The sequence below is a fragment of the Littorina saxatilis genome, linkage group LG1 (genome assembly GCF_037325665.1).
Source record: "Littorina saxatilis isolate snail1 linkage group LG1, US_GU_Lsax_2.0, whole genome shotgun sequence".
Lineage (NCBI taxonomy): Eukaryota > Metazoa > Mollusca > Gastropoda > Littorinimorpha > Littorinidae > Littorina > Littorina saxatilis.
Window position 1 is genome coordinate 99,129,401 of NC_090245.1, and position 15,997 is coordinate 99,145,397.

The following is a 15,997-nucleotide window of genomic DNA, read 5'->3' on the forward strand; positions in this document are numbered from 1 at the left end:
CCATACTAACAAAAATACGGTGGGTGCAATAGTCGCCCCCATTTTTTCAGCAAACGCCACCCAAGGCCGCTTTGGACGAGTAGAAATTCCGTAGTTTCCAAGTCTATGGATAAAGCTCGCGTAAGAAGAATACGTCACGGTCGAAAGTCTTTGACGTCAATTAATGCATCATGACGTCATGCCTCCCTGTAGTCTTTCTCTCTCGCGCAGTGTGTGTGTTTGTGTTCATTTTGTGCACATGTGTTAGTGTTACTGTTACTGTTTGTGTGTGTGTGTGTGTGTGTGTGTGTGTGTGTGTGTGTGTGTGTGTGTGTGTGTGTGTGTGTATGTGTGTGTGTGTGTGTGTGTGTGTGTGTGTGTGTGTGTGTGTGTGCGCGCGCACGCGTGCATGAGTCTGTACTCGTGTGTGTGTAAGTGTGTGTGTGGGCATAAGTGTATGTGTGTGCGTGTATACATGTGTATGTGTGTTTGTTTGTAAAGGTGTGTATGTCCGTCTGTCTATATGTGCGTATGTGTGTGTGTTTTGTGTGTATGAAGTGTGTGTGAGAGAGTGAGTGCGTGTGAGTGAGTGTGTATGTGTGTACGTGTGTAATTAGGGTATGTGTGTGTGTGTGTGTGTGTGTGTGTGTGTGTTTGTGTACGTGTTCGTGTGTGTGTTTGAGAGAGAGAGAGAGAGAAAGAGAGAAAGAAAGAGAGAGAGTGAGAGAGAAACTGAAACTGAAACTGAACTTTATTACCAAAGGATAGAGGTTTTAGGCAAAGCCTAATCTTACAACCTGTCCCTTATACAAACACTTAATACAGACGCACATAATATAGATAGTAAAATTGACAAGGTTATTGTTACTTACAGACTAGACGTACATAATGTAAATAGGAATAAGAAAAGGGTTATGGTTTTGTATACACATTCAAAAATGGGAAAAAACAATATAGTTTGGAAATTGCAGCATAGTTGCAATAATGCATTGCATATAAACATCCAAAACAACTAATAACAAAAGGGAGAAAACAAATGTGGGGAGGAATTGTCCCAATCATTCGCATGTATATCATTATCAATACATACACATAAAGAACAAATCAAAATACAAACATAACTTGACTAAATGTAAAAAGCACTAAAATATCAGACATGAAAAGTGTTCTATTTACCCATTAAGCGGGAATGAAACTGGCGCCTAAACGTTTTCACAGAAGAGGCATTTCGGAGGGGTAGGGGTATGGAATTCCATAGAGACGCTCCCGAGAAGGCTAAACTTGACTTATACAAGTCTAGACGAGGGATGGGGGGAATCAGGTTCTGGGACCCATATCTTTTTGTGGCATGTCTGAAATGTGATTTTAAATATCCAGGAACATTATTGTTAATTACTTTGTACATAAAGACAGCCTTGTTTAGCGTCAACTGATCTTTCAAGGGAAGGAAATTAAGGAGCTTTAATTTATCATCTGTTGGCTTATTTGACTCATGCAGAATTAGTTTTGCAGCACGGCGATGAAGAGAATTGAGTCGTTTGAGATGGACATCACTGCAGTTATCCCAAAGTGTTGAAGCAAAGTTGATATGGGGCATTATGTGAGCGTAATAAAACAACTTGAGTGCTTCCACATCGGCATAATGTCTTAATTTAGACAATAAGTACAAATTTTTAGATACTAATTTGCAAATTTTACTCAAGTGAGTTTGCCATTTCAATTCTTGATCAACGGTAACCCCTAATAATTTATGCTCTTTAACTTGTTGCACTGGAGTTGAATCAATTGACAGTTGAAGTTGTAAGGGTTTTAATTGGTGTTTTTGTCTAGTTGTAATCACCATACTTTTCGTCTTAACAGGGTGAATAACCATTGCATTAGTGGTGCACCATTCTGTCATCTCATCTATACTTTTTTGAAGAGATTGGTTGACGGCTACCAAAGACTTCTGACTGGTGTGGATTGATGAATCATCTGCAAAGAACTCACATCTTACTTTCTCATCTGACACATGAAGAGGTAAATCATTTATATAAATACAGAACAATATAGGTCCTAATACAGACCCTTGAGGCACACCACTTTTGACAGAATCATTCGACGAAGTTTTACAGTTGATGAATACATATTGTTTCCGTTTTGAAAGATATGATTCGAAGAAGGCACAAGCAGAGTCATCTTTTAAGTAGCATTGTAATTTCTTTAATAATAAGGAGTGGTCTACAAGGTCAAATGCTTTTTTAAAGTCCAGGAATAACGCTCCTGTTACTTCGGACTCATTAATAGCTGATAACCAAGTTTCACATAAAGAGCTGAGAGCAGTGTGGCATGAATGCTTAGAGCGAAATCCAGACTGAAATGGATGAAACAAATTCATTCGTTCCATATATTCCAGTAAACATTTCTGAATATGCTTCTCCAAAGGCTTAGATAAAACAGGTAAGAGGGAAATTGGTCGAAAGTTGTTAGGGTCCGTAAGATCCTTGCTTTTTGGGAGTGGCACTACCTTGGCACATTTTAAAATAGAGGGAAAAACGTTTTGTTGTATGCCAAGGTTGTAGACATAAGTCAGTGAATCAATTATGTATGGTAAAGCAAGTTTGAGCAACCGGACAGGAATCTTATCGGGACCCATTGACTTTTTATTCGCCATCTGTTCTATCAGTTTTCCAACCTCGTGGACAGTAATGGGTGGAATAGAAAACGATTCGTTTTGAGTCAACTTTCGTCCACAAAATGTTTTTAATTTTTCTAGAGAGACATCAATATCAAGGGACTCATTCTGCTTGAGACAGGCTTTCAGTTTCTCTGCGAGCGAAATAAAGTGTTGATTAAAATCTTCTAGAGTTATTTGTGACGGAGAATTGGTCGATCTATTTCGAGATTTATCAAGAACTTCATTCATTGCTCGCCAAATTGTAGAAGTATCTCTCTTATCAGAAAGCAATTTATTAAAATAATCTGCTTTTGCTTGCCTTACCGTTTTCAAAACTTCATTCCTTTGTAATTTGTACTCGCTTTTCAGGTTATGTTCTTTAAAGAAATCACGCAACGCCATAGCCTCAATAATGTCCGATGTCAACCAAGGGGGCAGGTGGGGATGTTTCACCCTATGCTGACGTAGTGGAGCGTGTTTATCAATAATGGAACACAAAATCTCATGGAAAAGATTGCAAGCATCATCTGCGTTACTGCAATTAAATACGCTTTGAAATGGCGCTCGATTAAGATCACAGAAAAAGGCAGACTCGTCAAAGTATTTAAAACTTCTGTATTCGATAGTTGTATGACCTTTATGCTGTGATTTGGGCAATCTCAGAACAATCGAGCAAAAAACAGAATAATGATCACTGAAAGTGGAGTGTACTACTTGTACATTTGAAACAGTGGTCTTATCATCAGTATAAATGTGATCAATAAGGGTAGATGAATTATTGGTTTCTCTTGTAGGGGTTTTAACTAGCTGGTGAAGACCAAATAGAGCAGTGGTTGAGCCCCAAGTTGTTTGGGGTCTCTGTAAATTAATGTTAAAATCGCCAAGCAATAGTACATTCTCATCACGACGTTTTGCTCTGTCCATCATTAAAACAAAATCATCATTCCAACTTGTTGTTTCAGCAGGATTCCGATATATATAACATATTAACAAAGGCGAGGATTTACCATTTTTCAAGAGAGAGAGAGAGAGAGAGAGAGAGAGAGAGAGAGAGAGAGAGAGAGAGAGAGAGAGAGAGAGAGAGAGAGAGGGGTTTGTCTTTCGCTGGGGTATGCAGTGCCTTGGCGTTGCACATCTACTTAATTAGAGTTGTTTGCACAGTAAATACAGCCGCGAAAAATAGCTCGCTTGAAACTCTTACATATGAATTCCTTTGGAATTTAAAAATTACAAAACACCATGAAAAATCATTATCGACGATCGCGAATCTGCTTATATCAAGAATACATTACAAAAAGCTCTAAATATGTAAAAACAAAAAAAATTCGATTTCCTTGCCAGACAAGGAAACTCAAGGCATCCTCTCAGGGAGAGAATGAGCCGAACTCATTTTGACCTGAGGTCAGGATGGGCAATGCCATGAGTATGTGCGGACGTGAGAGTGAGTGTGCTGGACATTCTACATTCTACTCCTGGTTAAAAGCTAACAATGAATAAAGGCAATAAAATCCGTATCAGAATTTGTAGAAAAAAACATGAAAAAGTGTGACTGTATGCTCGTGTGTGCATGACTGCGTGCGAGTGTGTGTGTATGTGTGTGTTTGTGTGTGTGTGCGTGTGTGTGTGTGCGTGTGTGTGTGTGCGTGTGTGTGTGTGTGTGTGTGTGCATGTGTGTGGGTCTGTGCGCGCGCGCGTGCATGTTTGTGTGTGTGTGTGTGTGTGTATGTGTGTGTGTGTGTGTACGTGTGTGTGTTTGCGCTTGTGTGTGTGTGTGTACGTGTAAATGTGTGTCTGTGACTGTGTGCCTTTGTAATATTAATTGTGACGGTTGTCTGTGTCTGTAATGGACAGTAAATTACACATGAAAAAGTGTGACTGTGTATTCGTGTGTGCATGACTGCGTGCGAGTGTGTGTGTGTGTGGTGTGTGTGTGTGTGTGTGTGTGTGTGTGTGTGTGTGGGTCTGTGCGCGCGCGCGTGCATGTTTGTGTATGTGTGTGTGTATGTGTGTGTATGTGTGTGTATGTGTGTGTATGTGTGTGCGTTTATGTGTGTGTACGTGTTAATGTGTGTCTGTGACTGTGTGCCTTTGTAATATTCATATTAATTGTGTCGGTTGTCTGTGTCTGTAATGGACAGTAAAATTACAACAACAACAAAAATCACTTTCAGTACAGAAAAAAATAATATATATACAGGGTATTAGGTAGAAACTGACCAAAAGTGTAGGTGAAGCCAAGAATGCACTGAATGAAGAGACAACACAGCACACTGACAACTGCAGCAACCTTTCTTGGTAACACACCACACCATCTCTCTTTCTCTTCTTTTGATGCGCTGTCCTCAATCTTCATTTTACACAGAGTGTTGATCAATATGAAATTAATACTGCTAAGCACTCCTTCTACTATCTGAGGAATATGTTGAGGTTGAAGATATAATAGTTGGAAGATAAAATTGCTTTTCACACAGAATCATTTGTAAATAGAGTTCTTTTTCACGAAAATCATTCCGTACACTTTGAATAAGATGGAGTTGTCGGCAAATATTCGCATTTTGAGCTCTTTATAGTTTTAAAGACCTTTGGAGATTTGCTTTTTTTTGTTAGAACATAGTCGACCCTCTGAGAACATTCCCGTTATGTCGTCGCTTATCTTGAATGATTAGGTTCACTCGAACCCGCTTATGTGTTGAGTTGTGGTGATTTTTGTTGAGTGATCGTCAAACGGACCTCTGTTTAGTGTGCGTGCGTGCGTGCGTGCGTGTGTGTGTGTGTGTGTGTGTGTGTGTGTGTGTGTGTGTGTGCCTCTGCGTGCGTGCGTTTGTGCATATCTGTGTGCGCGCGTTGCTGCCTTGATCAATGTCCCACCTTATGTTTCTCCTTGCATGTAAACACTATTTACCAAAATACACATTCATATCAGGAACAACATCGATTTAAATAGCAAAGGTAACCCACTGACTGTCATCGGTGTGAGTATAGCATTCCGTTTTGGTGTACGCTTTGCCGTGTGTCACACCTTTGGTCTAATTGTCCAGAAAGAGCTGACCCTGTGATATATCGGGGCCCTAACAAAATCACTGCTGTTCCGTACGGCCAACGATTTTCAAGTAAGCCTGCATTGACCTCAAACTATGCCATCTTTCCTTTGAATACGACAGGGATAGGAGTAATAATTAAAGTTAGCCTACCCCTTCAACAATACACCGATTAACAGTTCCGCGGCCATTTCAGTTTCGCACACGCTCACATCTTTTTTTACGAGCACTTTTTCTTCTTCTTCCTCTTCCGGTTTCCTTTTTTTGAGAAAATGCGCATCCGCAGATCGTTTTTTCGAGAGTTTTTTCTTCTTCTTCCTGTTCCGGTTGATTTGAAAAAGCGTAGATTCAGTCGGCAGAAAGTGCAATTTTGTAGTCTTCCAGCCCTGAATTTGCTTTTGAGTGTTCGAAGAAAGAGTGTAAAGGTTCTAAGGATCACATCGGGCACACAAACACGCGATTTTCTCTTTTTTTCCCCCTTTGATTTGAACGCGTGCGCAGATCGTTTGTGTGAGTGTGTTTGTAGGCCTACTTCTTCCTCTTCCGCTTTCCTTCTTTGTTCCATGTAAACCCCGAAACCGTTAACTGGTGTATTGGGACCCCCCCCCCCCCCTCACCTTACTCAGGTCCGGCCCTGGACCCTGTGTTATATCTGGACCCTAACACAAGCACTGCTGTTCCGTACGGCCAACGATTTTCAAGTAAGCCTGCATTGACCTCAAAATATGCCATCTTTCCTTTGAATACGACAGGGTAGGGGAAGGGCTCCTAATATGGACCACTTTTTGTTTCATGCTGATAACTAGTTTGTTTTCTTGCGAAGAAGTTTCATTTTGTGTTTGGTAGTCCTTCTCTCTTAGGGTAACCGTTAATTAGGCCTAATTAGAGCGAAATAGCTTTGATAGACATTCAGCAAAAATTAAATACAGAAAAAATCACAAATATTAGGAGCCTGGGCGCCTAATCTGGACCTGTGAAGCGGCCTTCACGAATCACTGTAAAAAGCCCTCTATATTTCAAAATAACATGATACAACTTAGTGTGCAAGTCAGACTAATTCAAATATGCTTTAGATTTATCTGTTTCTGGTTGATGAGAGCATTATTTGAAGCACACCAGAAAACTAAAGAAGCTTATCCAAAACAGAGTGAAAATAAGTAAAATTATCAACTTCCACAAAACAAAGACTATTTCTTATATTTGTTTGAAATCTCGAGGGCTAGTTATAGGTTATTTCCAGCAAGCTTATTAATGAATTAATGAAAATAGCCTTTAGCTTTTATTTTCTTCGATTTGTTGAAGGTGGTCCATATTAGGGGATTCACACATACTTTGAGATTTTGCTATTATTTTTTGTTTGCAGTAGAAACTCGGGGTCAACACTGCTAAAATGTAACAAATACGGTCTTAGCTGTCATATATAGCAATTTGTGTGCGATAAAAGCTTTGGCTGTGGACAGAAATGAGTCCGTTTTAGGCGGCAAATTTAGAGTGAACCCTGCCAAAAGTGAACAAGAAGGGCAAAGCCCATACGACTCACATGCTTTACACATTTTTCCTACCAAAATACATGTGACCTTGACCCAAGGTCAAGGTCATCCAAGGTCATACAACACAAAGCTGTTAATTCAAGACATAGGAAGTACAATGGTGCTTATTGGCTCTTTCTACCATGAGATATGGTCACTTTTAGTGGTTCACTACCTTATTTTGGTCACATTTCATAAGGGTCAAAGTGACCTTGACCTTGATCATATGTGACCAAATGTGTCTCATGATGAAAGCATAACATGTGCCCCACATAATTTTTAAGTTTGAAACAGTTATCTTCCATAGTTCAGGGTCAAGGTCACTTCAAAATATGTATACAATCCCACTTTGAAGAGCTCCTGTGACCTTGACCTTGAAGCAAGGTAAACCAAACTGGTATCAAAAGATGGGGCTTACTTTGCCCTATATATCATATATAGGTGAGGTATTGAATCTCAAAAACTTCAGAGAAAATGGGAAAAATGTGAAAAATAGCTGTTTTTTAGGCAACATTTATGGCCCCTGCGACCTTGACCTTGAAGCAAGGTCAAGATGCTATGTATGTTTTTTGGGGCCTTGTCATCATACACCATCTTGCCAAATTTGGTACTGATAGACTGAATAGTGTCCAAGAAATATCCAACGTTAAAGTTTTCCGGACGGACGGACGTCCGGACGTCCGGACGGACGGACGGACGGACGGACGGACGGACGGACGGACGGACGGACGGACGGACGGACGGACGGACGGACGGACGGACGGACGACTCGGGTGAGTACATAGACTCACTTTTGCTTCGCATGTGAGTCAAAAAAGAGAAAAAGCCTAACGGTTTTGAGGTTTGTGTTTCTGCAACTGTTTTGACATGTGCATGTTATCCAGAAAGGATGAATAGAGCGAATGAAATTGTTTTGAGCGCTCTAGTTTGTCAGAACAGGAGGTGGTCCATATTAGGAGCCGGTCCATATTAGGAGCCCTTCCCCTACACCAAGAATAAGAGTAATAATTACACATTGACATGCTTCAATTTGAAACCTCGAGGTCGTCATCGTGGATTGACGCGCGCCCGTCGCAAATGGAAGCATGTTAATGTTATTGTAATTCAATCTGACGACGATCTCTTTCCTGCTTTCATGCGGTTGTAAACAGTCAGAATTGGTTCTGTTCTGTTCACACACTACTTTCAGTCCACCTACCTGCAAGGGTCAAGTCCCAAGAAATATGTTTTCGTATTCCTATCTTATCAAGCTTCTCCTGTCCCATGTTTCTTACAGGCGAGAATAGGCGAGATTGGCGAGTGGAGCGAGGAAGTACCGTTTCTTGGGAACATCTCGCCGCGAGTGACGCTAGCCGACGCTAGGTAGCTTTGGGCTTGCTCGCTTGGCGAGAAAACATGGCGGCCACGCAGCTGCCCATCCGATTGGCTGTCCATGGTTTTTTACCGACCAGTGCAGACGACCTTTTCGGAATCAACCAAAGGTGTTTAATTCTTGCGTAGCTAGCCATTAAACCGTTTCATAGACAATCTCACCTCCTAGCTTCGCGAGCGGCTAGCCGAAAGAATATCTCGCCTGAAAGAAACACGCGACTGGGTGTTTTTTTTCTTTCCCATACAGTTTCCCTTCTTTTTTGACGGATTTCTGGACAGCAAACTCGAAACAATTTCTTTTTATCACAAAAGCGATCAGTTATCAAGCATGCAGTTATTCGTATGAAAAAATAACAAGTTTCAATGACTTTCATGCAAGGACTGAATCACTACACATTTTTTACGAATTAATTTAAGACTGCCGCCGGGCAGTCCCTTGTTTCTTACAGGCGAGAATAGGCGAGATTGGCGAGTGGGGCGAGGAAGTAACGTTTTTTGGGAACATCTCGCCGCGAGTGACGCTAGCCGACGCACGGGTAGCTTTGGGCTTGCTCGCTTGGCGAGAAAACATGGCGGCCACGCAGCTGCCCATCCGATTGGCTGTCCAGGATTTTTTACCGACCAGTGCAGACAACCTTTTTGCAATCAACCAATGGTGTTCTTGCGTAGCTAGCCATTAAACCGTTTCATAGACAATCTCGCCTCCTAGCTTCGCGAGCGGCTAGCCGAAAGAATATCTCGCCTGAAAGAAACACGCGTCAGGCCTCAGTCGCTCTCGACCATGCCCATATCAAGTCCCGCACGTGAACTAATTACGTCAAAAGCCTAACATAATGGAAGTCTATTAGTCTCGGCGAGAGGGAAAATTCTTTCTGTTTTTGGTATTTTACGTCTAGACATTGTGTGTAATGACGTAAGAAAATTGCAGAACAGTGTGAAACAATGGAGAAGAAAATTGTAAAAAGTTGTAAAAGATGGTATGTGGGTCCATTTTGGCATATACCGCACACAGCTCAACACGTTCACGGACAATGTTAATTACAATTTGGCGGGAGATGCGAACAGACAAACCGCATGCAGTTTCGTTTGGCTTGCAACACTGAAGGTACCTATATATGACGTGTAGGCATCTGTGAAATAGTTGTGGCTCTTGGCTGTTTATATTGTAATCTGCGACAAAAAGACAAATCGTTGCTCTCAATGCTGTGACTTAGGTCCTGCATCTTTTCCTATTCCTTGTTTAGCTTTGAACTCTCGTTTTGGGGATGTAAAGGCGTGCAATGACGTCATTTGCTTCACCAAGCTGTGACGCCATAACTAGATGTCAAGACTGTTTGAATTAGATCTACTCCATTTCACGAACATGTAATGAATGTGCAAGTATTCAACATCTTCTAGTATTCAGTCCGTTTAGATCTTATTAACTTTTCCGCAAAATGGGAATACCTCTGTCTCGATGCTCGAAGCCAGCGAAGGTGAAACCTGCGGCAACTGAACCCGAACAATCTAGTATAGGCCTATCTTTGCAGCCCCCGGCCGACCAACAGGAGTACGCTCGCAGCCGCCCCAGCTTGACGGAACGACAGGAGGAGCTGCTGTTGGAGTCGTGGAAGATACTGCGAGAGGACATGCAGAGGACAGGCGCGATGAGCTTCCTCGGTCTCTTCGAGGCGCACCCGGAGCAGTTCCAGTTATTCAACAAGTTCCGGAAGATGGATCCTCAGTCCATCGGCCACACTACCGCCTTCCACGAGCACGTGTTGATCGTGATGAGGACTATTCACAAGGTCTTTACGTGGCTGAGGGAGCAAGACAAAGTGGTGCTGCTGCTTCATGACATCGGAGACATCCACCGGGAAGTCGGGGTAAGCAGGCGGGACTTCCTGTTGTTCATCCCGTTCTTCCTCAACAGCATCAAGCCGGCGCTCCAGCCATGGACGCTGGAACTGGAGCAGGCGTGGACCACGTACATGCGACTGTTGTCGCACGTGATCTGTGAGAGGATGCACCCATGATGGTTGAACGGTAGTCCAGACTATGCTGTAGAGTTCCCCGCAGGTTGATGCGTGTCACCCGGCGATCATCCCAGTATTGGATACTGGCAGGCGTATTTGAACAAAGTAGGGGAAGGGCCCCTAATATGGACCACGTTTTGTTTATTGCTGATAACTAGCTTGTTTTCTTGCGAAGAAGTTTCATTGTGTGGTTGGTAGTCCTTCTCTCTTAGTTTAACAACAGTTAGGCCTAATTAGACTGAGATAGCTTTGATAGACCGTCAGCAAAAGTTAAATACAGAAAAATTCACAAATGGTCCATATTAGGAGCCTGGGCGCCTAATATGGACCAGTGAAGCGGCTTTCACGAATCACTGTTTAAAGCCCCCTATACTTCAAAATAACATGATACAACTTAGTGTGCAAGTCAGACTAATTCAAATATGCTTTAGATTTAGCTGTTTCGGATTGATGAGAGCATTATTTGAAGCACACCAGGAAACAGAAGAAGCTTATCAAAAACAGAGTGAAAATAAGTGAAATTATCAACTTCCACCAAAAAAAGACTATTTGTTATATTTTTTTGAAATCTCGAGGGCTAGTTATAGGTTATTTTCAGCAAGCTTCTTAATGAATTAATTAAAATTGCCTTTAGTTTTTATTTTCTTCGATTTGTTGAAGGTGGTGCATATTAGGGGACTCACACATATACTTTGAGGTTTTGCTATTATTTTTTGTTTGCAGTAGAAACTCGGGGTACACACTGTTAAAATGTAACAAATATTGTCTTCTATATATATATACGACTTGTGTCTGTCTGTCTGTGTGTGTGTCTGTTCTTTGTGTTCGATGCGAGGCCAAAGTTCTCGATGGATCTGTTTCAAATTTGGTGGCCATATTCACGTTCACCCTGGACACAATCTGGTCGATGAGATATTTCAATACGTGCTCTCAGCGCGCAGCGCAAACCGATTTTTTTTTTCGGGATCAACTACCATAACTCTTCCTTATCTTCTCCATGTTTTCAGCGTTTACCTCCCTTCCTTCGTATGGTGCACTCCGGTATGAGGGGCATCTTCGGATATTCCCGGCGTTCTGTTACTATTTTTAGAAGGTCACCGCAGTGTCCAGAACGCTTTCCTTGGACCCGCAAGTTGTCCTCACTGTAAAAGTGCAAAGGTCGAATCAATTTATAGCCACGCGAAAAATACACTGTCATCTATCTCTATATATTTATACATATAGATATATATATATATATATATATATATATATATATATATATATATATATATATATATATATATATATAGACGGCTTCTCTGTGTGTGTGTGTGTGTGTGTGTGTGTGTGTGTGTGTGTGTGTGTGTGTGTGTGTGTGTTTGTGTGTGTCTGTAGAAAACACCTGTGGATTGTAGAGTTCTGTTTGTGATGTGGTACGGCTGCTTTTCTGAGTCTGTATGTTCTGGCCTTCCTCTAAGAAGCCATCACAGATTGAAAAAGGCTTAGAGATAAGCTCTAATTTCTCAATCCTGTTTGAGTGGACTTTGCCTCCAAAGGTGATTGTGGTGTTTCGGCACTCAGTTACATTGGGCGTCGTCGACAAGTATGGGACTCGACATGATATGATCAGGAATGGCATTATGGCCACTGAATCATTTTCGTGCTGTTCCCATTCCACGAATCTGGGATCCCAAAGCTTGGCGGGTCCATGGTTCGGACCCGGCGAAGCCGGCGTACGGTGCGCCACTCAAGCCGGGTATTCGGCTCTACTTGCTACCCGGCGAAGCGGGTATTCATCTAGTAGCTGTCATATATAGTCATTTTTGTGTTATGAAAGCTTTGGCTGTAGACAGAAACGAGTCCGTTCTATGCGGCACATTTAGAGTGAACGCTGCCAAAAGTGAAAAAAACCGAAAAAGCCAAACGGTTTTGAGGTTTGTGTTTCTGCAACTGTTTTGACATGTGCAACTTATCCAGAGAGGGTGAATAAAGCGAATGAAATTGTTTTGAGCGCTCTAGCGCCGTTAGTTTGTCAGAACAGGAGGTGGTCCATATTAGGAGCCGGTCCATATTAGGAGCCTTTCCCCTATGAACAACTTAAAAATCGTTTTTTTCCAAACATTCTCTCGCTATTCCAGCACAAACGGAAATTGCAATATTGGGACTACTGCCAGCCTCTGATTTGTCGTGAGCAAGGTTAATTTTAATGGACAGCTGCCTTTGGATTTATGTTCCTCGAGAGATACTTATCATCACAACTTGCCATGGCAAGTTTGCTGACGGTAGACTGTCTTCTAAACTAACTGTCGGGACCTAGCCTACTGTCTGTTACCCAGGCAATTGTTGAGCGGTCACTGTCAATCGGCAAGTATCTACCCGGTCTGCAAGAGGTGCCGTCCTCGACAGATGCTTGACATTCTTCTTCTTCTTCGTTCATGGGCTGAAACTCCCATGTTCACTGATGTTTTTGCATGAGTGGGTTTTTACGTGTATAACCGTCTTTACCCGGGAAAGCATGCTGGGTATTTTCGTGTTTCTATAACCCACCGAACTCTGACATGGATTGCAAGATCTTTTCCGTGCGCACCTGGTCTTGTGCTTGCGTGTACACACGAAGAGGGATAAGGCACTAGCAGGTCTGCACATAAGTTGATCTGGGAGGTCAGAAAGCTTGAGATTCAAATCTGTACCGCCTTTTGTGTAAAGACTTTCGTTTCTTCTACTTCAGTGCGCATAACCTGTGCAACTTATAAGTCTGTTCAACGTAAAAAGTCATTTGTTCTGTCTTCGACTTCCCTGTGGAATGAGCTTCCAGATACTGTAAAACAGCTTGATTCTATTGAGTTATTTAAAAAACGTATTAGCTCTGATGATTCTGTTGTTCCCTCGTATAGATACACATCCGATCGAAAATCAGAAATTATCCATTGCAGACTGAGATTGAGGATCAGCAATCTAAATAGTGATCTATTTGACAGACATTTAATTCCCGACCCGTCATGCACTTGTGGTTATCCTGTCGAAAATGCGGAGCACTATATTTTTCATTGGCCCTTATCTCTTCAAATACGTGAAGTCACCTTGTCAACACTGTCCAACTATGATTTGCTAACCGCTGATGATTTTCTGTATGGCAATAGAGACAAGTCAGACAGCGAAAATGCATTGATATTTGATCAGTTATTCAGGTTTATCTTATTAAGCAAACGTTTTGAATAATGAATGCATTTATCTCATCCATGTTCGAAACGACCATGTGCAGTACTGTTTACATTTTCTTGTTCTGGTAGTATTCTATTTTCTACCATGTGGAAGTCATTGTGTGCGTGTGTGTGCGAGTGAGTGTGCGAGCGCGTGTGAGTACTGTTGTTAGTTTAGCATTGTGTTTTTTGTTCCTTTTATTGTTACATGTTTGTCTACCATAATTCACCATTATTATTTTGACATTATTTTAAACATGTTATGTTAAAATCGTCCGCCAAATTTCGATATGAAAAAAAAACAAAAAACGCACGCACATGTGTGATTAACAATGTCTGATCTCCTAAAAAAAAAAAAAAAAAAAAAAAAAAAAAGAAACAAAAGAAAAGGAAAAAAAAAAAAAAAAAAAAACCGCTCATAAGCCTAGCTTGTTGTGCTCCATGTTCCTTATTTCATGTATGCGACAATATTCCAATGACATTTACTGAATAAACTTGTTTAAACCATAAGTCTGTTCCACGGCATCACGTTTATGTGTCTATCGCACAATTCTGTCAAAAAGGCATTATTGCGGCCTATACGTTCTTTGTGAAGTTTTATGTATCTGCGTTGAACTGGACAATCAGATTAAATAAGATTATACTGTCTTTTGGCATCAGCCTTACAGGATGTTTTTTGAGTTTGACCCTTCTGCACTGGACGGTTGAACTGTGTATTAGAATGTATTATGACGGCATAAGCTTTGCGATAATGATATGCATTTCATTAAATGTACTTACCCGAATATATATTTTCGGTTTCGTGTTTGCAGAAATTACACCAAGCATCAAGAATATCTTAACCGTGCTTTTAGAGACTAGGGTTTCGAACTCTCTCTCTGCCGTGAAAGTATGTAATCGGGACTGCGACTTTGGGGAGGGTGTTCGGAGACAAATACTGATATACAGTTAATTAACTCATTGTGAGCATGTATAGTTAAATCAAGGCATGTTTGTTTATTACACCCCCGGTATAGGGGTGTGTATAGGTTTCGCTCGATGTGTTTGTTTGTTTGTTTGTTTGTGTTCGCATATAGATCTCAAGAATGAACGGACCGATCGTCACTAAACTTGGTGAACAGGTTCTATACATTCCTGAGACGGTCCTTACAAAAATTGGGACCAGTCAAACACACGGTTAGGGAGTTATTGGTGGATTAAAATTATACAAGGACTTATACAGGGACATCTTCATGGTCAAAGGGAAATAACCATTCTCACTCAGTCACTGCCACCAACTGAGAAGGTTATTTCCCTTTGACGGGGGTGTTTGTCCTACGGTACCTCGTAGGAATTTCTTTTTATTTTAAATTTCGGTACAATGAATATTCTTTTGTGCAGTCAGGATTTTGATTTCTAGTAGTAGTATGTGTCTAAGTGGAGACATAGAGAATTACTACATGGCTTGTTGTGTCGTACCAGATTTACACGAGTTTTTTTTTTTAAATATTGAACTGCGTGTGTGAATGAGTGTGTGTGTGTGTGTGTGTGTGTGTGTGTGTGTGTGTGTGTGTGTGTGTGTGTGTGTGTGTGTGTGTATGTGCGTGCATGTGCTAGCAAATATCAACTATCAGCTCTCACTTTATGAAAGAAACATGTGACCCCCCCCCCCCTCCCGCCCCCCCTCCCTAACCCAATACAAACCGAGCAAAGCAAACATACAACAAGCAAGAACGCTGAAGCGTGATTAACCATTCAGTCAAGCGAATGCACGCTGAAATACGTCCGCTTTAATTTCTGCCACCTTCCCAACACGCACACACACACACACACACACCTGCCCACAAACACATTCACAGACAAAACGGAGCACGCGCGCGCAATGGAGAGAGAGAGAGAGAGAGAGAGAGAGAGAGAGAGAGAGAGAGAGAGAGAGAGAGAGAGAGAGAGAGAGAGAGAGAGAGAGAGAGCAATATCTCAGCCGAACACACATACTCGCGAACAGCTACTTGTCAGTAACTAAAAAAAATCTGCAAAGCAAACTGTTTTACTTTTTTCATTATAACTGCGGTATACCACAACCAAGAAAAACAACAACAACAACAACAACAACAACAACAACAACAACAACAACAACAACAAAGCAACCAACAACAAGAAAACCAAACAAATATTTTGAGTCAACCCTTCACTAAAATTGCAAAACTATCAAAACATTAAAAAAAAAAGATCCAAAAACAAAGAGACT

At 41.4% G+C, this 15,997-nt stretch overlaps 1 protein-coding gene across 1 annotated transcript; it reads left to right on the plus strand.

Moving 5' to 3' along the window:
* Positions 1-9,868: 9,868 nt before the first annotated feature.
* LOC138958696 (uncharacterized) lies at positions 9,869-11,786 on the plus strand. The gene has a single exon (XM_070329925.1). The coding sequence runs from the start codon at positions 10,010-10,012 to the stop codon at positions 10,586-10,588; it is 579 nt and encodes a 192-aa protein (XP_070186026.1). The 5' UTR covers positions 9,869-10,009; the 3' UTR covers positions 10,589-11,786.
* Positions 11,787-15,997: the final 4,211 nt, after the last annotated feature.